The sequence below is a fragment of the Lagopus leucura genome, unplaced genomic scaffold, assembly GCF_019238085.1.
Source record: "Lagopus leucura isolate 7727_CA_CO unplaced genomic scaffold, USGS_WTPT01 Super-Scaffold_100001, whole genome shotgun sequence".
NCBI lineage: Eukaryota > Metazoa > Chordata > Aves > Galliformes > Phasianidae > Lagopus > Lagopus leucura.
Window position 1 is genome coordinate 77039678 of NW_024962262.1, and position 23028 is coordinate 77062705.

General features: G+C 39.8%; 2 protein-coding genes across 3 annotated transcripts in view; one reads left to right on the forward strand and one right to left on the reverse strand.

Annotated features, from left to right (window-relative positions):
- ATP5PF (ATP synthase peripheral stalk subunit F6) overlaps positions 1-5637 on the forward strand; it is a 6401-nt gene extending 764 nt beyond the window's left edge. For both annotated transcript variants that reach the window (XM_042867751.1, XM_042867750.1), the window contains exons 3-4: positions 554-678; positions 5521-5637. In XM_042867751.1, coding sequence (XP_042723685.1) covers positions 554-678; positions 5521-5549 — 154 coding nt within the window. In that variant the 3' untranslated portion in view covers positions 5550-5637. The remainder of the gene's footprint in view (positions 1-553; positions 679-5520) is intronic.
- Positions 4548-23028, reverse strand: part of JAM2 (junctional adhesion molecule 2) — a 34787-nt gene continuing 16306 nt past the window's right edge. Inside the window, exons 2-10 of the mRNA XM_042867749.1 lie at positions 18747-18812; positions 14928-15041; positions 13564-13716; positions 11391-11596; positions 10024-10126; positions 8338-8445; positions 7551-7566; positions 7038-7068; positions 4548-6714 (exon numbers count right to left, since the gene is read on the reverse strand). Coding sequence (XP_042723683.1) covers positions 6682-6714; positions 7038-7068; positions 7551-7566; positions 8338-8445; positions 10024-10126; positions 11391-11596; positions 13564-13716; positions 14928-15041; positions 18747-18812 — 830 coding nt within the window. The 3' untranslated portion in view covers positions 4548-6681. The remainder of the gene's footprint in view (positions 6715-7037; positions 7069-7550; positions 7567-8337; positions 8446-10023; positions 10127-11390; positions 11597-13563; positions 13717-14927; positions 15042-18746; positions 18813-23028) is intronic.

A 23028-nucleotide genomic window follows, 5' to 3' on the forward strand; every position in this document is an offset into this window, starting at 1 on the left:
TGTCTTTTTTCATAAGGAGTTAAAAGGCACTTAGCACGCAATAGATGGTGACTAGTCTACAGAGTTACTGCTGTAACTATTTTATACATGTATCCCAAGGAATCCTTGTGTGAGTCCAATTGAATTAAGTATCCTCTGTTTGTTATTCTTTTTTTTTTTTTTTTTCTTATTTAATACTCAAATCATGATCATTAATTCAGAAATAACAGAGGTACAAATCACAGTTTTGTCAAGAAGTCACACCTGGAACAAGTGAAACTCCAGAGTTCTGCAAATCTAGATACTCAGCATGGTTTTGTGTCTCCAAAGGCTGCCTCTGTAGCTTGGAATTTCATTATTCACAGCAAAAAGCCCTTTAGAACCCATTCTGAGAACCTTTAGTTGTAAGGTAAGTGGGCCTTAAGGTGTGTCACTTCTGAAAATGTTTGGAATTTTTTGCTTTAGTTGATTGTCAAAATGATAATCCATAAATCGCTATGAAAATGTAGAAATTCCATATAAACTTTCAGAACTGAACTATTAATTGGAACTTTTTTGTTTGTTTGTATTTTAGGCAAGCTGGAGGGCCTGTTGATGTAGGCCCCGAGTTTCAGAAAGACATGAATGAATCACTTGCCAGGCTTCAGAGGATGTATGGAGAGGGAGATCTAACCAAGTTTCCAGAATTCAAATTTGAGGGTGAGTTAACAATGGTACTGAACCTCTGATTGGAAGAAAGGTCGTGCTCAACAACTGACCTTTGTAGTCAGTTCTCTTTTAGCTTCTGTTGGAACCATTCATGTCATGCAAGATGCCCTCAGTAAATAACCTTAGTTTTCCAGTGAAGAGGTGAACTAACTTAGATCAATGTTTAACTAGGCTTGCAGTCAGTGGGCTGTCATACTTACATTAATTAATAGTTTCACAAACACTAAGAAAAGTGCAGAATGGCCTGTTGTTTTATCAAATTTTCTCATCTTCCCAAAGAGGTCAGCACTGTTTGTATATTGTGGATAACCAGTGCGTATCATTCAAGCTCCAGTTTGTAAGCTTTTTAAGCTCATCTGGAAAGTCAGTGATTTCAGAATGATGAACATAGAGCTTATTAATGATTACATCATGACTAAAGTATATAAAAATTTCTTCTCCAGTTATTTGGAGATGATCTGAGGTTAGCTGCTCTCAATTTGTATTAGAATTACAGAATCACAGAATGGCCAGGGTTGGAAGGGACCTCAAGGATCATGAATCTCCAACACCCCTGCCACATGCAGGGCCACCGACCTCCACATTTAACACTAGACCAGGCTGCCCAGGGCTCCATCCAGTCTGGCCTTGAACACCTCTAGGCACAGGGCATCCAACCTCTCTGGGCAGCCTGTGCAGCACCTCACCACTCTCTCTGTAAAGAACTTCCCCCTGACATCCAACCCAAATCTCCCCTCCCTCAACTTAAAACCATTTCCCATTGTCCTGCAGTTATCAACCCTTTCAAAGAAATGTTTTGAACCCATTCAGGGGAGTGTTTTTATATGACCCAGACTGAGCATGAGAAGAATGTTTGGCATGATTGGTTCATGTGGAATGCAAAGGGAATGCACCAACTCTGCCTTCCTTAGAACATAAGGGCAAACTTAACCTTTGTTAATGACAGGCTCATCTAGTTGTTTCTCTTGCTTACTTAAGCAAGTACACCTCAAAATCTCTACTGCTCACAAGCAGCTTTATCTAAAGTCAGGTTGGGGTGGTAAATTGTCTTTCTGCTAAGCTGTAAGCAGCTGGTAGCTGGGACTCAGCAGTGACTTGAGTTATATAGCAAGGTTTTGGTGGCAGAAGCACTGTTAGGGTGGCCTCAGTGAGGACACCAGGGGTTGTGCCCGTGTTGGATGTGGTTGTAGCTGACTCCAGCAGACTCAACACAGCACAGGGGTAAGTTCCCAGTGATACTGATGGCACCTCTGTATTAAGGCACTCCGTAAACAGTAAAAAGAAACCACTACAGCAGCTATGAAAGGAGTAAGGGGAAAATATGTGAGAAAGCAACCCTGCTGACACAGTGAAGAAGGGGGGAGATGCATATGAATCAGAAACAAAGGAGAGACAGTGAGCCTGGGAAGACAGGATATGTGGGGAAGGTGTTCTTGCTTTGTTGTTTGTTCATCGCTACTCACATTTTCATTGGCAGTAAATTAATCTTCCAAAAGTTGAGTCTGTTTTGTGTGGGGTAGTAATAAATAAGCAATTTTCTCTTGAACTTCACCCATAAGCTTTTAAATCTGATTTTCTCCTCCTCTGTTGCGGAAGAAGGGAGTAAGCAGTTTTGGGGCATCTGGCAGCCAGCTACAGTTAACCCCCCACAATCAGTGTTGTCATTCTGATCAGGCTAACTAGAAATTTAGTTTAGACCAGGAACTTACCTCAGTTATTTTGGTGGTATTTCAGTTGGATTAAGAAAGGACTTGGCCTCAAATTCTTATTGGCACAAATAAAGTGAAACATCTTTATAGGAGGACTTACAATGACTTAGGGGCATGGTTTATTTATATTCTGTTTTATTTCTATGCAATATGTTAAACAATAGTACTAAAGTTCAGGGGTTTCTTTTTAGGATGAAACAATTTGTGTGACAATAGGACCAGAACAGTCACATGGGTGGGCACTGTTTTACCCTGGTGCTTTTTCCACCACTGTCTGTCCTTAATCTAGGTTCAGCAGGTTTTCAAAACTGTGACTACATTCTTTAGACTTTTGTCTAAGTGAAGATTCCTATAAACAGAATCTTTAACTTTCAGACTTCTTGTATCAAAGTGAACAAGCATCTCTAGATCACCTGTCAAAACCTCCAGCTCTTCTGAGTTTGTACTTCTGGCATCAGGAATTTAGTCCTCATGGTTTCTATAGTGTGGAAGTTATCTTTTGCTGTGCATAGTTGAAAATGTGCACTCCATTCACTTTATCAGCTATGTGACACTAACAAGGAGGAAAGAAGAGCTTAGTTACTAGTTCTTGTATGAAAGCTAAGCTGGAAACACACAGTACACTGGCCAACATGTACTAATATTCTGACTGATTTCTTCAGTTTCTCAACTGCCTTTTTTAACACCTCAGGTATTGATAAAAGACACTGCAGTAGAATGCTGCCAAGGGCTGTGTCTTTCTTAAAGCTGACATACACAACTCTTAAGGTGGATTAGACCTGTTTCAAAGTGCAGTCAATGTTTTTAATGGTGCTGTGGTGGTGTAACTGGCTGTCATTGGCTGGGTGGATGGGGGAAGAGCAGTGGATGTAGTCTACCTTGATTTCAGCAAGGCATTTGATGCTGTCTCCCACAACATCCTTATAACAAAGCTGAGGAAGTGTGGGATAGATGAGTGGACAGTGAGGTGGGTTGAGAACTGGCTGACTGGCAGAGCACAGAGGGTCGTTGTTGGTGGTGCAGAGTCCGGTTGGAGGCCTGTAAGCAGCGGTGTTCCTCAGGGGTCTGTGCTGGGTCCGGTCTTGTTCAACATCTTCATCAATGACCTTGATGAGGGGATAATGGCCACCCTCAGCAAGTTTGCTGATGATACGAAGTTGGGAGGATTGGCTGACATGCCTGAAGGCCATGCTGCCATTCAGCGAGACCTGGACAGGCTGGAGAGCTGGGCAGAAAAAAACCAGATGAGGTTTAACAAAAGTGTAGAGTCTTGCATCTGGGGGGGAATAATTGCATGCACCGGTACAGGTTGGGGGATGAGCTGCTGGAGAGGAGCTCTACAGAGAGGGACCTGGGTGTCCTGGTGGACGACAGGTTGGCCATGAGCCAGCAGTGTGCCCTTGTGGCCAAAAAAGCCAATGGCTTACTGGGGTGCATTAAAAAGAGCGTGGCCAGCAGGTCAAAGGAGGTGATCCTCCCCCTCTACTCTGCCCCAGTAAGGCCTCATCTGCAGTACTGCATCCAGTTCTGGGCTCCCCAGTACAAAAAAGACAGGGATCTCTTGGAAAGAGTGCAGTGGAGGGCCACAAAGATGGTGAAGGGCCTGGAGCATCTCTCCTATGAGGAAAGGCTGAGTGAACTGGGTCTGTTCAGCCTTGAGAAAAGGAGACTGAGAGGGGACCTGATCCAGGTCTATAAGTATCTAAGGTGTAGGGGGCAGAATGGTGAGGCCAGACTGTTTTCAGTGGTGAGTGGAGACAGGAAAAGGGGAAACAGCCGGAAACTGCAGCATAGGAAGTTCTGCACAAACATGCGCAAGAACTTCTTTACAGTGAGGTGACGGAGCACTGGAACAGGCTGCCCAGGGAGGTGGTGGAGTCTCCTTCTCTGGAGATGTTCAAGACCTGCCTGGATGCCTACCTGTGCGACCTGCTGTAGGGAACCTGCTTTGGCAGGGGGTTGGACTCGATGATCTCTGGAGGTCCCTTCCAACCCCTACGATTCTGTGATTCTGTAACAACCAGTGGGCAGCCCAGCACCACCACATTGCTCTTGCACTCACTCTCTTTGAAGGATGGGATGAAAATATGATTGCAGGGTGGGGAGCTTGCGGGTTGAGATAAGGACAGGACGATCACTCACCAATTATAGTCATGTGCAAAAGCAGACTGTAATTTATTGGCAATTAGTAACAGACTAGAATAGTGAAAACTAAAAGCAAACTAAAAACACCTTTCCTTATCCATCCTCTTCTAACTCCTGCTCTCAAGCAGCACAAATGAATGGGGAATGAGGGCTATGGTCAGTCCATAATGGTTTTTTTCTCTGCTGCTCTTCCGTGGTCATTCTGTCCCCATTCTACATGAGTCCCTCACATGAGATGCTGTCCTTCCCAAGCAGATCATGTATGGACTTCCCTCAGGCTGCAGTTGTCCAAGTGCTGCTCCAGCATGGCTCTGTATCATGGGGCCTGCCATTCAGTACCACAGTGCTCCACACAGGTCCCCACAGGTGGCAGCTCCCCCAGCCCTGCTCCACTGTGGGTTCCTCTCCAGGGGCTACAGCTCCAGCCCCAGGCTGCTCCCGTGGGGGGCTGTCCATGGACTGTGCCTCTTCCAGGGCTCATCAGCTGCTGCACCAAGTCTGTAGCTGCAGGTGGAGATGTACTGTACCCATGGACAGCAGGGGGAATGGCCTGCTCACCATGGGTCTCTCCTGAGCTGTAAGAAGTTTTTGCTGTGTGCCTTTATCTTCTCCTGCCCCTCTTTCTGCACTGACCTTGGTGCCTGCAGGGTTTGTTTCTCTCACATTTCTTACTCCTCTCTTCCAGCTGCACAGCAGTTTTCCCCTTTTTTAAACCTGCTGTCCCAGAGGCACACCCAGTGTCAGTCATGGCTTAACTCTGGTCAGCAGTGGGTCCCTTTCAGAGCCAGCTGGAGTTGGCTCTTACCTATGCTTGGGCTCTTCTTAGAGCTGCCACACCTGTAGCCCTCATTGCTACCAAAACCAAAGATACTGAAGCTTAAGTTTTCTTTGAATATGAGATGAATGGTTGTGTTTTAGGCTGGAATAAGAAAAAAACTAACGTGTCTCTTCTCTCTCGGCTTCTTTCTTCCTCCTTTAGAGCCCAACTTTGAGGAGACACCAAAGTGATTTCTTTACATCGTCCTCCAAACAACATCCATGGAGTTGCTGAATATGGCATCAGTTGTAACTTAATAAATACAGTGTTTCAGTTTGATTTCTGAAGCGTGAACAAGTTCTCAAATGCATGGGGATTCTAGTTAGCTGATTGTGTGCTCTTACAGTTACTGAGGTACCTGAATAGCATATCTCCCCACTGCTAACCCCTTTAGTAAACTACGTTTCAGTGCTGAGAAGTTATAAAACTGAGTGATAAACACAGAAGAAACTTTATTTTCCCCAGTTTGTAACGTTTCAAGTTTCTGCAGGAATTATTCAGAAAGCAATTCTAAATTTGTAGCAAAGCCCAAGGGAGGTGATAGATCTGCATAGGCACAAATACTTCATTTTACATCAATGAACGCATAAGTGATGTTCTCACAGGAACAACTGAAACTTGTTACTGATGTTGTAGGGCATAAGCTTCAGTAACAAAACTACTGACACAAACACTTCAGGCTCTGAGGAACTATTTATTTGTAATACTTTAACATTTAGGGTCCAGCTATTACAACTATAGTTGTACTGGCAAGTAACGTATGCGATTTACAGAAAGAGGTACTTCCTTGTAAAAGAGATGCTGTAGGCATTTTATATTAGACAACAAAACAATGCTTGGGCCTCAATTACAAGCAGCTTTGTCCTGGCTGGATAGTGAGTTAAAGTCTGGGCAACTATTTCTGCACTTCTAGATGGCTCTGTCAAACCTAATATAATGTGGACAGATAAGTAAGAATGAAGTCAACGTTACAGGAGAGTTTGAGTCCTTGACAATGGTCATCTACGAAAGTTACTTGGACAGACTGTTCCAAGCTGCAAGAGTGAATCCTGTATTGCTGCACGTATACATCAACAAAATGAGAAGCCACACAAATTGACTTGTGTACGCTGTTTAGTTGCATCTTTAAGTTAAGCAGGTTTGTCATTGGTTAAAGAAAAAAAAACATACACAAATAAGTTGACTAGATCTAAACAGTAGCAATTTCTATTTTCAGTGCATAGTACATGGAAACAATATTTACAGAGTAGAGGTCAAAAAATCCCTTTGATATTTTTGTATAACAGGTAGTTGTTTGGTGTCCCTCACAGAGGCTGAAATCTTCTAGATAACAAAGGATTTGGTGTGCTTGAAATCCTAAATGAAACAAGCAAGGTCACTTAAGTAATAGTTCAAGTACTTTAACTACATTAACAATTTATATTTCAGAAGAAACTCAGGCATGCAAACCAAAAAGGGAGCATGACTGATACATTGTAAGTTAATTTATACTGTTACACAAAATATAATTAATATTCTATTAAAAGGTAAAAGTAGTAGTATCTACTGAGCATCTGATGCACAAGGGCTTTAATGTTGCTCCTTCCCATTCAAAGCAGCCAGGTAGCTGGCCTCTTATCTACATTCTAGATAACAAAATACATGCTGAAAATGTACACATGCTACTAAATGTGAAATACCTTTTCACTTGTAGATTGGGAGTTGGACTTCCTGTTAATAGAACAGAAAAGCATATTAGGTTAAAAAGGTTTTAGCCCTTTGAAAACTTTACAAATGTTTTTGTTCTGATTTCCAGCAATCCTTAGTTTTTTTCCATCTTAGTAAGATGTATAAAATCTGTAACAAATACACTTGATGCTTTTAGATAGCTGTCATGATCTCAGGAGCCACAGCCAAATTGCTTTCCCTAGCTTGTCCCTTCAGGCCTTCCAGGTACACTTTGTCTAATTAGCAACCAGTATAAGCAGTACTTATACTTTTAGAAGTATGTTAAAAGTGGAATTTTTCTTCAGTACATTGCTCTTCTACATGCTGTTACCTAAAAGTGCTCCAATAATCTTTTAAAAGCAAAAGGTTCAGTGTTCAAGACATCATTGTATGAAAGAAAGTCCTTAAACAAACATCACAGTTACTAAATCATCAGGATGTAAATGAAGTTTACAGTGACATGGATAAAATATAAAAGTACTTACTGGGAAGAGCTCTCCTCTGGGGAAAGAAAAAAAAAAAAGAAGAAAAAGAAAAATGAGCACAGGAGTAGTTTCCTCCAAAGTCTTTGAAATATTTACTCATAGCTTCAGTTGCTAAATGAAATTTCAGTGTAGTGTGAGTTTGAACAGAAAAAGAATAGATGGCTTTCAAAGGTAATTTAAGTTCTACATGGACAGGGATGCTAGTATCAGGTCTGTTACTTTCGGGCAGCAATCTTTCTCACACGGACATTTGCGATCCCTTATTGCTGTGCTGAACTCTACCGGTACTGATATAAATGCTATGGAGAGGTAGATTCCTTGGGCTTGAGCTTTTTCCAGGTAATCCTCCCAAGTTTCACTACATGCGCTTTCACCACAAACCAGAAGAGGGAGCAAGTAAGTTAGTTCCCCTTCATCAGAACTCAGCTGCTCCAAGTACCCTTTATGGATTACACGTAACCTTGTATGGCTTGTTTTTGCAGTATATTTCTTTCCCATTCCTTCTCGAAACTACAGCAAAAGCTGTAGAAGCCAGGATTTTGCTTGTTGCTTTTTCCTAGATTGCTGCCTGCTAGCCTTATGCAACTGTACGAATGCCTCCATCTCAGTCTTGCCTGTGCAGTAGGAGGCTGAATAAAAATGCAGTGAAGTTGCTGCGGTAATACTCTTCAGCTATAGAACCATGGAAGTTAAGTGTGAGAAGTACATGTTACAATCAGCAGAAATATAGCTCTGTTGTTTTGTTTTGTTTTTTAAACCAAAGAAAGAGTGATTTTGCTGTACTTACTTGTAAAATACCCTTTCTTTTGAGCATAAAGTACTCCAAGGCCACACAGTGCCATTATCAGAGCCACAATTACTACAGCAGCGATGATACCGCTTACATTAAGGTCATCTGTAATTATAAAAGAACAATTCAGTGTTTTAAGTTTTAAAAATATCCATTAGATGGATTTTTTTTTCCCTAATTACTACAGGTACCTTTTGTATTTATGAATGGACTTTGACCTAAGCTTTATAGATTAGTTCCTGGCACCCAGATGTGGATAAGGTGTTCAAAAGGATTACTGTATCACAGCCATGTTAACAGGAGTGCTTGATACACTTCAAATCTTTCCTCTGAGTGAAAAAGTAAGGAAAGGGAGTGGTCAAAGGACACAAACTCCTTGTTCTGCCTATTCAGCGTAAATATTATTGAGGATCTTAAACATTTCTGTCTCTTCAAGATTTCAATATACATTCCCTTGGTCTATTTAAACAACTGTTAGTTTGCCTCAGATAACCAAAGCAGCTGATGACAGTCACATCTGTCATGAAGAACTCTTTGGCAGGTTATTTAAAATTAGATTTTTTTAAAATTATTTTTCAACAGCAAGGCTTTTAAAATTCAACACACTAAATGCAAATATATGTAAATATTACACGGCTACTGAAGTTGAGCCATTTTTATTTTGAAGATGACAACCTATGCCTATTTCGTCATAAAAATCCCTATTTCATGATTAAATCCATTGGGGTAATAATCCACTCTGGGAAAAAAAAGACAAAGCCATCAATAAGCAGAAACATTTTGATTGATCTTTTTGTTATTTAATCTTTGTTATATCACCATTATGTAGGAAACCAATTACTTATTTGGATCTTGACTTCAAGACACGAATACACAGATGTGTAAATCTCACCCAAAGGTTTTTGCTACAATTCACTTGGATGTATATTTCCACATCTGGTATTTGGTAGTTGGTAGGAACTTGGTAATTCATTCCTAGCTGATTGTAATCAAGTATTCTATGCATTAAAAGCTTTAATATAGTGATTTTCAACTAAATTCTAAGAGAAAACCAAATAACTGCCTTATGGAGCACTTTAACATGAAATAGTACAGCTTCTATGCAGGGTTATCGGTGGGTTTTGTTTTTGTTTTTTTGAAGATACACCGACTCTTTTCAGTGTTGCTCTGGCAAGTATCAAATTATTTTCAGTTTAAATTCTGATCTGCTACATTATGATCTCACACAAATGCATCTCAAAATCTTGGGGGGCTGTTAGTTAACAAACAAAAAACCCCATAAAACTACACAGATAAACTAACAGTGGATTGCTACGTTATGCTGTATAACATCCATAAAAGAATTCTGAAGCATTAAGGTTCTCAGAGGGACACTGTGGTTCTGTGATGTTCACTGCTGAGCAACATTAAGGGCTGGATACTGCAGTAATACCCAGCTAACTGCTTTTCTGTAAAATACAGTGAGACACACACACACACAAAGAAAAACAAAACAATAAGTAATGCTTTAAGCAGTCACCCTCACTACATATAAGGTGCCCTAGTATATGAATACTGTTCTTCCCCATAATACCATAATCAAATAAAAGGCTATCATTCAATAATAGTTTCTCGACTGTATCACACAATTAAATCAGTTCAGATGCAAGACTGGTTTCTGCCCTCTTTTAGTCTGATACATACCAACTTGCATTCTCTTCATGGAGCATTTCTGAGGTAATCCAATCCCATTTGAGGCTACGCAGAAATACTCTCCAGTGTCGTTCTTTGAAACAGTGTTAAATATCTGTGAAGACAGAGTCCAAAACATTATCAGAATGGGAAAACAAAACAAAACAAAAACAAACAAAACCCATAGAAATGTTGACATGTCAGTATAAAACTTTTCCCCCAAAAATCTGAAAGAAGGTGAGAACTTGTGCTCTCATGTTCATCTCAATCCTGCTCTCCACTCATATCCCTAGATCTTAGCTTCAGCTACTTAAACATGAGGGCCTTTTAGATGGGCATTTTTACTAGATGGAGTGTACAAAACATAGTACAAAAAGTACATCCAAGGATTTTTTTCCAGAGATGTCACTTTCTCTATTATTCTAACGGAGAAATGCTGAACTGCATTATTTATGAAATACTTCTAACATAATAATTACAGTGAGAAAGCAGAAAATGGATGCTGACCCTGTATCAGTTTCTACGTTCCTCTGTAATTGTTTTTATAAATCAGATTTGTTAAATGTTCTCCCTTTAATATATCCTATACATTAAAACTGTAACTTTAAAGAAGAGATTAATGTTTCTGAGTAGCTCACAGTGTGCTGAAATACCTACAGCACCTGTGAATGAAAAGGCACAAAGGATATGGCACATTCTGGTTTCCAAACATGATCATTTCCAAGAGTAGAGTGTCCCTAAAATGACTTTTCTAAAAATAAATAAGTAAAGATCTCAACTTAGTAGTATGTGATTTTTTTTTAAATTTTATATATATATATTTTTTTTTTATCAGGGGGAAACAGGGCTGAGAAAAAGATAGCCAGTTCTCACAGGGAACATAACAGAAAACACACTAAGTTGACTTAAAGCCACTACACACTCCCACTGATAATACAAGGACAGGACTGGGACCTTTAAATGCTTCTGGGCTGCAGAGGTTCTGGACTGCCCTTGGTGCTGCAGTTCCCACTGAAGTGTGTGAATCTGCTGTTATAGATTTTAAGACACTATCAAATATAACTCGGTCAACGTACTGAGAGATCATTCTCACCTGGAGCTGGCTGGCTAACCAACAAGGTGAAATTTGTCATTTATTTGCTAGATTCTGCTCATTCATAATTACTACAGCCTTATAAGTCACCCACTTTGCCTACCACGCTCGACCTCTATGGTCTGAGACAGAAACCATACCCTATAAATTTGTTATCAAATTTCAGCATGACATTGATTTCTGAGAAAGACCTTGTGCCTTGGATTAAAGCCACTGCGCATTTCTGTGCTGTACAGAAATTTGGTTTTCTATACAGCTGCTTAATACAGCTGGTTACTACACTTACCAGAGTGCCAGACTTTTTATTCATGGTGTAAGTTATGTTGGTTGTTCTCGCACTGCCCGTTCCTGTCTTTTCCAGTAAGGCAACGCCATTCTTGTACCACTGGTACTCAGATGGAGGAGATCCCTCAGCTTCCTTACAGCTCAGCTCCACTACTGTTCCCGTCATTGCAGAGTTGGGTACCACGCATATTGGAGTAGTGGGAGGAACTGGAAAACAATTCTGTGCTTGTTACACAGTCGTACCAGTATTGTCTATCTCACAACTTTTTGACAGTCACTGAGGAAGTAAACACTTGTGTACATGCTCAACAGCTACCGCATTAACAAACGGGGGCTCTGGAGACAGGGTGGATGGCTTCAGTTCTGCTACTGAAGAGCACTGTAAGGTATGTAAGCTGACAAAAACAGTGAAGGCAGACGTTTGCACCTAGGCTGCCTCACCACATGGTGTTTTATCGTGTCTTCAATCTATACACATTCATCCAAACTCTAGATATCTTTTTCCACCCCATTTATTCAGTGGGGCTCTTGCTCCCAGACGCAGAAGGGATGTCTCAAGGAATCTGGAGTCCAGGAATTTTTTTTTCCCTCAGTAGTATTTAAAAACAAAAGTGAGAAACCATAAGAACATTCCTGTTTTGCTTCTACTGTTTTTTAAACACAACTGTCAGAAAGAATGACGAAGACTAGCAATCATCACAGCCAATGCATGAATCTCAGGTAGAAGATGAAAGGCAATTGACTATTAAGTTCAGTTTAAATTAAAAAAACAAAGCTGAACAACAACAACAAAAAAACAAGAAAAAAAAAAAATATTCCCCCCTAGTCAAGTACTTGTTTAGTATTTTTCTTCCCTGAGCAGGGAGAATCAGTGAGGAAACAGTTCTAACTTTCCTCAGATATTGTTGGAGTATTTAGAGAAACTTCTGTCGGGTTTTGCATCACATTCTGCATCACAGATACAGAACAATGCAGGTCCCTCTGCCATTAATATTAAATATCTTTTTCCAACTTTTATTACGTCAACAGAAAATGAACTTCTTCTTCTTCTTCTTCTTCTTATTTTGGTTCCTTGAAACTATCCAGATGAAAATGGTGAAGAGGAATACAAGGTGTATTAAAAGCACGAGTGACACCTTAACAACTATTCATAATTTTTCCTCATCTGACTTTAAAATAGAAAGAAAACATTCTAAAAACAAAACATAAAACCCACACTGAACTTCCATAAACTTCCAAAACGTTTCTGCATGAGTCACACAGTCACCCACCACTCTTTCAATTCCAAGATTTCAAATTTAAATGAAGAAGCTACACTCCTATGTGTTGAGAGAGTGGAAAAAAAGAAGGAAAAGGTGATATTACCTCATTGTTGGAATTATGCAGAAGCTCATGAATTTATCATTTTTATGAAGAACTCTGAGACTTTATTTTTAATTTCAAAAGATCAGTTAATTTTGTATTGAAAAAATACAGGAACTTCTTTCCTACTCACGAGGAAAGAAATGTTAACTATCTACCTATGTAACTATCTAATCTATTTGTTGATTGGGAAAAAGTAGGAGGAACAGTAGAAAAAAAAAAAAAAAAAAAAGGGCTTGATATTCATTTTTCCATCCTTTCCCCAAGCGGGGAAAAAACAAACAAGAAAAAAAACCCCATAAAGAATAATAAAAACCAACATTTCTCCTATAAATAAAGTCTACAGATTGCTACCTGGCACTATGCAGGCACTGCAGCAATTTCTCCTTCCAAAAGCAGGAGGAGACTGTAGCACATTAGAATGAACTGCTGCTTTGGAATATTTGATAAGTGTTGACAGATGCTGACTTTCCAGTGTCAAAGAAGATCAGATTCTCAGCCACTGAGTAACTTCAGTTTTAGTAGAAATGGATATTTCATCATCTCATTGATCATCATAGTTGATAATTTTTGACAATGAAAACACATATTCGTACCATTAAAGAAATAAGTTCTGTTACTTTCTAATACAAGTGTGCATTTCTTTGAATACTGTAGAATGGGAATGTAAGCAAGAACATAGATTTATTACCCAACGCAAGAAAGATCCAAAAATCCAACAGCTACATTCTACGCGGACAATCATGCTTGTAACACCCTTTGCCATCGTTGAATTCATTTACAGAAATCTAAGTGATAAAGTTTCTTTGTACCCAACACTGTGAGAGTAATAGAAGCCTCTCCCAGGCGTTGCCCCTCTTCACTCTTCGCACTGATTTCGCAGCGGTAGGTCCCAGAATCCTTTCTAGTCACATTTCTTATACGGATTCCTGTATTCAACATCTCTGCTCGGTCTCTAAGATCACCTTTTAGAGAGAACAGACAACGCGGTTTCTGTTTATCACTTACAGAAAATATCTGTTTCTTACTGACTAGCTCTGAAATCCCAAACAAATTATGAACTATTGCTCATTTATGCAGTGCTAGATATCTATCACCAAGAGGCAGTATGTAATCCCCCTCCCAAGACAGTAAGAACCTTCCACAAAATTCCCCATTTAGTCCAGAAGAAAAGTCACTCTGAAGCGTCAAACAATTTCCAGTTGGAAGACAGAATACTTTTTTCTTTCTGTGGACATTTCAAGCAAGTATGTATATCACTAGTCATGTGACTGAAAAAAAGAAAAGATGGAGTGACTGGAGTGATGGCAATCACTGATTTAATTCTCTTACAAAAAGGATTCTGAGCGAGACTACAGCAAACTATTTGACTTTTTAACTTTGCGAGAAAAAAGTGATGGATTTAGCAAAGATATTGCCAGTTTTCTTACAATGAGCTTTTCTTCATTCAACAGCTTGTTGTGAAATTAAACTTGCACAAACAGAACAAGGAGTTCTAGTGTCTTTGTAACTGAAACATATGCAAGGAAAAAAAGTTCATCAACAAGACCAGCACATCTTGCAAGTTCAACAAAATTGCTGTGGCCTAATTTTACTTCTCAAGCTTTACTTGTCACGTACAAGGTACCAAAGAACCACGCTTTCTTCAACAGATACAGCTGAGGTAAATCTTCTAAACAAAGTATAAACTGAAATTCTACTTTTGAAAAAGAGTACAAATAATTTAAAATGTACTGCTGAGTTTATATTTTATGTATATAAACATTGTTGCATTATTCATACCTAAGCCCCTAGCTCTACAGCAGGCTTCTGAAACCTCTTTGTTAGATAGGAGTGCAGAGCTTTCAACAGTTTTTTTTTTTTTTTTTTTTTTTGTGTGTGAGCTTATGTTTGAATGTAATTTCATTTATAAAAAGCCTCAAGGAACATGCACTGTCGATTTTCTCTGTCTCCAATTTTCTTATATTTAACTTTCTTAAAAACATAACTTAATGTTGAGAAATTTCTGAAGAAAAGCTGTTCTTTTTTCCCCTGAGGAAACATTATTTTTCTCAAAAGGACAAAAGTCAAGAGCATCCTCTTTCAGTCATTTTCCTAATGTTATTCCCAGGGAGAGCTGATATCTGTGCAAGAGAATGATGTGTTAAGCCCTTAGTCCAAGCTTGTAGTACCGTACCTGTAAATTCACCGTTGTAGTAAACAAATGAAACTTCTTGGGACTGGATTTTCTTCCATTCTATCCTTAGACTCATCCCTTTTGAAAATTTGTGCTTGCAACTAAGAATAGCCTCTAGAGAGGGAAAACAAACAAACAAAAACAAGCACAAAAGAACAAAGAGCAAAAGAAAAAGTTAGAACCTTTATCATTGTGTGCAGTACATACTAATTAGTGACATTAATCTCTTTTAAAAGAGCTTGAGCAGACAGCAATGGCTGGATCTATTCAAAATAACGTCATCAGACCTTCTCCAGATTTACACAAGAAGAAACAGAAAATAGTAATTTCCCATTAATGCAGTGGCCTTCAAGTGGGATCAAGCTTCAGATGTTAGATGGGCAGAGATTCCATACTACTATCCTTATTTTATGTTTCAATATTTCTGCCAATGAACAAACACCATTAAAAGGACTCTCTTCCAGTTCTTATGTGTATTGACTCTGAATTCATTATCAGTAGTTTACCTGTAACAGTGAAAATGAAAAACACACTAGTAAGATGGTTAAATATTCTAAGTAACTTAAATATTTAAATACAATTTCACATTGGTTATTTTAAGGGTATGTGGAAGATGAGCACGTGCTTCATTAAGATTATCCAGACGACTTTCTCAGTGCAAAGATAATAGTAATATGGGGTAGCAACAATCTAAAACAAGTTAACTGGCTAGTAGGAAGCTCAGGGTTGGGGCAAGAGAGGCAGGTAGGACAAGGGCTGTGACAGTTCTCAAGAGATCCATGAATGTGTATGCGTTCTTCTGGAACCTAGAGCGTTGTATGAGCACTTTCACCAGTGAACTCCTTTCTCCAAAGAGGAGGAAAGAGTCTTAGTTATCTGCACTTCACCTCAACAACATAACACGTGGGTGCAGCCAAAGGTCGCACTTCATCTTTAGTGGTTTGTGCATGCATCTCTGAGTTGCACACAGAGCCTTGCTACTGGCTGAAACTGCAAATGGGAAAGCAGCATGTGTATCCCCCAGATTGGGACAAAGACCCCTAAGACTTCAGATATACCAAGCTGGGCTCCAGCAGCCAGGCAGATGGAGTCTCCTACTTTTCTCAAGTAAAGAAGGTTCAAAAAACTGTTTGCATTTCTGCCCGTCCACTCAAGTTTCCCTTGGTTATGTACAACATATTATACAAAGGCTGAGATTTCAAGAATTACTGCTTTTTACTATAGTTGCCATAACTGGGTAGGAAACAGAACAAAATTAGTGTCTCTTACGAGGAACAGGTCAACTGTTATTTTCTATTCCCTTGCAGCATGGCATGAGCATATGCCATCTCTAATATGCAGCCTGCATCATAGTAATTGTGGCCTCTGGTCAAGCCTATAGACACAATGGGGGAACTGAACAGGGAAAGAAGGCATGACAAGCCTGTAGAGTTATCTAGATAAACTCAACATTTCAGTAGTTTCATGTCTGTGGAAAAGCATGCTGGAAAATGTATTTATTTTTTTCCCTCTAGTGAGTAACTCTTGAATATTAATAACAATTGCCTGGATTCTTTCCTCCGTCTCCAACCACACACATGACTGTCTCTGAATCTATTAATAAGTGAAATTTAGTATCTCTCAGGATCTTCTGTGAAAGAAAAAAATACAGTATTGATCTTGACTTCTCGTCTTTCAGTATAGGCCAGAGCATCATGTATCAAAAGCCCTTGAAGTTTTGGCAATACCTGTCTGGTTTACAGGAGGCAAACATCAACTGACAAAATGTACAATCAGCCTGCATTAATCATCTTCCTTTTCAATCTCAGCAAAAAAACCTGCAGGGTGATCAAGAGGTACCAACAAATCTCTCCATTCACCCTTTAGACTTGCATACATTTCCAACCCACTAGATTTATGTGTTCATTGCCCTCTATATTTGAATTAAAAAATATTTTTTAAAAGTAAGTTTGGTTAGTTACATACATAATTGTATTATATAATTTATATGTGGCCCAAGACCATTCCTCTTCACTCAGTGCAGCCCAGGCAAGCCAGATGATTGGACACCCGTGCTTAGAGTTTCACCTCCCAGTCTGCTCTGTGAAGAAACAAAAAACTTCAAAGGGGCCAGGCTGGTAGCACTAGGGATCTCTCATGGGGAAATAATGTCCAGACTTGAAAGAAAAAAAATGAGACAAGAGGGCATTATTTGCCAGAAACATGTTACGCACGCACTGGCTGCTTCCAAAAACATGTCGTGCACTCAGGAAGCCTGAGGTTCCTGACTTCAGGTTGAGTAGCTGGGTGGAGGCTTCCTGAATCTTAAGATTTGCTGAAGTTTCCTTTCCATTCTGTTTTTGTATCCTTCTAACAAAGAAAAACCATCATTCAAGCTCGGTTTTCTTTTGCTACTGACCTTGTGACAGCTGGCTGGTCCCATGAGTTGGTCTTTATTGGCTGAGCTGCCTGCATCAGCTGAGGTGTTCTCAGCTTAGCAAGTCACCTCTGCCTTGAAAGAGCTGCCAGTCTCACGTGCCATGGTTTTTTTTCCTCTTCAGAAAAGCCTTGTATTGATGCCCTCCCACTAATCTTATCCAAAGAAAAGGTACAGAAAGGGAGCAGTGGAATGCACAAAGAACAGAGAAAAGGTAACAAAAGCCTTCCTTACTTATAGTTCTCTTCTGCTTTTCCCCATACTAGTAGAGTCAGTGACAGGAATTTTCCAGAAACAATCTACTTGGTTTTCATTAAGACAGACCTACAAGAAACTGCACATCAGCAGAGGCTCTATGAGTCTGATAAGTACCCTCAGGGATCTTGGAGAGATCTGAACAACATTGGCTTTGGATTTATGTCTGGTCCAGGGCAATTATTTGGTTAGCCCTCCTCTACAGTAATAGAAATTGGAAGTGAAAAAAAAAACCACATTTCAGATCAGCTGCATTTGGATTAATAGCAAAGTCTATCTGCTCCTCCTCCTTAGTGCAAAAAACTAAAAATTATGCTCATTTCTACATTAAACTGATCTCACTCTCATACAAGTACCAAAATAACAAAGTACAAGCCACGCGTATGGGTAGGGAGCTGACAGCTTCAGAGACCATTCAAATACTTCACCATTATCTCGTAGATGAATGAAGCCTCGGCAAAAAACTCTTTCAATTCTGAAATACCCATCTCTCTGCATTCCAACCAAGTACAATGAAATAACAACAAAAACCCACACAAGCCACATACCTCACATACTTACGCGCTACTAGGATCTCTCTCTCATCTATTCAGCTAACATCAGATCTTCTTCCCTGCCTCCTTCACTTCTGTACCTGATTACTGGGAATCATTATCCACCCATGATAAAAGTCATGATAGTAAGTATACATTTAAGCAGTCATTAAAGTTACTGTCATTTTTTAAATACTCACTAACTTATAGCTACTGACAACAGGAAGAAAATAATGGTAAATTCACTAACTCCTCACATCTCTGTTTAAGATTAATGCTTTTCTTCTCCATCAGTTCACAGTGCTTTATGTGGAAGGAAACAAAGGCAATGTTACGGTGAGCTATCAGGATTGAAAAACAAGTCACAAGAATCACAGAATAGGTGAGGTTGAAAAGGACCTCTGGAGAGCATTTAGTCCAACTCTGTAAGCGACTGAAAATGGAGACAAAACAAAGATTACAAGAGCAGTCAACAAAGAGAGTAGGATCAAGTCCACCACCCTCCACACTGCCCAAGGAAAAAGGAAGACAATCTTAACTGCACAGATTCTGTCTGCATAGCTTGCATATATTTATTACATGTACTTTTAAATCAGAGCAATGCATATACTATACCTTTAAACTCCTCTGCTTTTACATTTTTATTATCTGTCTCGATAGCAATTCCAGTCACCTTATGATCTGTAAGAGGACAGAAAAAAGAAAAAAAAAAAGCAGTTCAGTGATAAAAACTCATAATTTTCTTTAGTGTTTCAGCAGTTTTTGAGACTTCCTTACACAGTACAGGTTGAATATTGTCTGCTAAGAACTTGACTAAGATTTAGAGTATGGCTGGCCATGTGGGTAACCTTGAACAATTCATGTTTTTCTATGACCTGGTATGTGTAAAAAAAAATAAAATGTAATGTTTCTCTTTAACAATGCCATGGTAATATTTATACATGAGAAGTTCAATATAAACAGTAGGTGTTGTTATATACTGGAGCAACATCTCAGTCTGCTTTTAATTCAAGTAACTTGTATTAACCCGGGAGTATTTTTCATTGTATTTCTGTTATATGGCAGGCTTCTTTCCTGAATACCACAAGCTGCTTATCCAGGCTAACATATGTGCAGTAACTGGCAAGAAAGTCAAGAAAGTACTCCAGTCTGCATTCCCTCAGATTGCCTTGCAGGAACAACTAAATACATTTCTTTACACAGGTTTATGTCAATAGTGTTTCACAAGCATCTCAAGTTCCAGAGGGATAAAGAAAATTTTCAGGACAGTATGGACAGTCATCTCACACTCAATTTCCTATGTCCACATCAGGCACTGAACAACTGCTACAGAGGGTATGAAGAAGTGAGTACAACTCCCTATCACCAATATTTAGAAACATAGCTAGTTCAAAATAGGAGTGTAATCTTATTTTTGAGTGATAGAAACTAGTCCAGTTTGACCTGCTATTTGCCTCTTGCACACACAGACCTCCTTTGTCCAAAAATTAATTTCTCATCCCTCATTAGGCATATCTGGGTTACCCAGTATTGTTCTGAAAACACGAGCAGATCAAAAATCCCTTGCTTCTCATTATCTTCTTTTGGTTCTTCATTACTTCTGCCAAAGTGTGTTCATCATTTATCATTTCACTGAGTCTATCTGGTTTTCGGATATGAGTACTCACGGCTCCAAGTTAGGATGCCATTTTCTTTATACAAAGATACCATACATAAGTCATCTCTTGCTTTTCTTTCCAAAATCATTCCCTGCTGTTCTAGCCTGGCACTACATATTCCATCCTCCATCTAAGATGCTCCCGTGGGCCTTTCTCCATAATTCTCTAGTACGTCTCCAATTTCCTTTAAAAATACAGATTCTGACATATGAGTATCCTTAACCATCACGGCTGTGAGTCATAGAGCAGTTACAATAACTATTTGAGTCTGCACCACTACAGCAGAGGTTCAGTTGTTCATTTCTAGTATCCTGTTGAGGTGGGTTGACCTTAGCTTGCTGCCTGTCATCCATCCAGCCATTCTCACCACAACTCCTCACTGGGACAAGGAAGGAAAGTAAGATGAAAATGCCTTTAGGCAGAAATAGAGGGGGATCACTCATCAACTACCATCATAGGGAAAACAGAGTCAACTGAAGAAAACTAATATAATTTATTGACTGAGAGAATAGAGAATGAGGACTGCAGTCAGTCATAACAGCTCCTCTCTGCACACTTTTGCTCAGCTCCAGTGCAGAGCTTTCCTTGCAGCTCACTTCAGGGAACATCCACCCAATCCTACCATGGGCTCTAGGGCTGCAGGGACAACTATGCTTGGGCACCTGCAGCTCCTCCTTCTCTCTGCTGGGTGCCTGCAGGGCTGTTCCTGCTCCCTTCAACCCTCCCTGCTGAATTCTGTGTGCCCTCTCTTTCCCAAACTGTCCTTGAGGCATCCCAGGGTGGCTGCTCTGCCCAGCCATGCATTTGGCACAGGTCAGCTCAGGCCTTGCCTCACACAGCAGTCCCACAGCCTCCTAGCTGTGCCTCGACACCTGTACCCAGCACACCTGCACTACTATTCAGAGCTGCTGCTTTCTAGGTGTCTTGCTGCCTCTCTCTCCCAAACCCAAATGCCAAGTTCAACATTTCGTTGTTACTCAGAGAATACAGCTTCACACATGGCAACATAAAGAGAATTTTCACATCTGCAGATTAATAAATGATCCAAATTCATGTGCAACTATCCTGTCCTCAATATGTCTTAAACACCTTTGTGTTACTCCAGAATAGTTACTGCAGAAGTTTATAATATGAAAGTAAATTCAAAGCAAAGATTATGGTTCAAGCACTGCCATTTATGTTCCCTCAGATTGCAGAAATTGCAAAAATATTTCCATTACAAATCACGCTTGCAAATTTTTCCACTCCATCAAGAAAGGAAACTTTCCTGTTGGACTTCCAGAAAAGTAAAACAGAACAAACTGCTAAAAGAGCCCTGAGAAGAGCAGAAGAGGGAGCCCCTCTTCTCCCCCAGCACCTCCCAAAGAAACAGCTGCCCCTTTACCTACACACACAGCCCATCTTTCTGATTTTGTCTAAGCTTGGCCTAAAATAAAGGCTGAAATAATTCTCCTTTACATCTATTAAGCCCTATTTAGATTTATGGAAATAAATTTAGCTTTTACTTTTACCCAAACCTGTTTCTAGAATAGTCAAAAATTAAGTGTCCTATAAGCCTGTATGTAAAAAATCGTGTTATCTACTGAAATAATATCTTCCTTCAGATTTTCATGGTAGGTAGAACATTTTGTTTTGAGGCCCTGACTTCAGCTAAACTTGAGTAGGAAGCATTTCTAGGCCCTAAGCATGTGGGTAAAGCCATTTATAAGTTATTGGCATATCAGCCTTCTCTCTGTGCACAAAACAATCTGACCATTATATTACATACACCATTTCATGAACCTGAAAATTCTCTCTCCTCTTTAACACAGTGATCATACAGAGGCTCCCTGACCTGTTTTAAGTATTCACGAGCTAGAATACACAATAGGAGATAATGTTTTATGACTTCTGGAGCAAGATCTTACTTACTTAATAAGTACTTACTTATTTCTGTGGAAGTTATTTTTTTTTAATTACTTTGTGTACTTTGCACTGAGAGTTTGCAATTGCACCAAGTTTGTACATTTCCTCCTGGATCAAGGGATTACAGAACACACAAGTCTGGTATGCAATGTAACAGGTACTAAATATTTTGTGAGGAAAAAAAAGAAAAACAAAGTACTCAGATGCACAAAGCCTTCCTCGTCACACACAAACTGCACATACACATGCTCCTTTTCATGAACAGTAAGGTGGTGCAGTGGTAGTCGATGATCAAAACCCGATCAAGCAAGAGGTCTTTAAAGCTAAAGCACTTTTTCCTTACAATGCCCTTTTAGAAAAGTTACCGCCAATTACTCAGAAGCCAATTCTCAAGCACTGGATTTTAATTCACCATATGAGGAGCAACAGAGAAAAGATGACAGATAACTGTACTACCAAACTTCTTATTCATCAAATGCTTTTATACACACACTGAAAAACAACAAAACCAGAAACCAAACAGACAAACCCCTACTCTTCCATGGGAGCAATTTAACTTGTTTGAAACTAGGCCCACAAAATGCAGTTTCCATTTAATCATCACACAGCTGTAAACTGACACTAGTTGGAGGAATCATCAAGGAAGAGTGCATTAGTCAAATCAAATCAAAGGAAACTGTGGTGTCTGGAGGAAATTACATGAGAACAGAATCAAAACAAAGTAATAAGTACAAGAAAAGACGTAGTCTTGTGGTATTTGTTTTGCCAAGTTGTAAGTAGCAGGTGGCCAAGAACAAAGCTGAACAAAGGATTTCAAAGGATACTGAAAGCTTAGGAAGTCCAGTGTCCAAAGAATCAAGAGATAACACAGACAGTTCTCTCGCAATACTCCCCAACAGAGAACAGGAAGGCAACCATTATGAACTCAAATGACACCTTGTGTCTTGTCATGGCCACAACATTCACGTATCATTTGGTGCTTGTGTTGCCATATTTTTTCCTCAGTGAAGTAGCCCATAGATGGTATAGTCCATACATGAGAGACAGAAGTGAAGAAGCTACTTAACTTCAGATAAAATTTATCACCTCAGAAGACTCCCCTGTGAAGAAGGACTTGCAGGTCCTGGTGGACAAGAAGCTGGACATGAGCCAGCAGTGTGCACTTGCAGCCCAGAAGGCCAACTGTGTCCTGCGCTGCACTAAAAAAGAGGTGACCAGCAGGGAAAGGGAGGTGATTGTCCCCCTCTGCTCGGCTCTTGTGAGGCCCCATCTGGAGTACTGCATTCAGTCCTGAGGCCCCCAGTACAGGAAGGATGTGGAGTTCTTGGAGTTGG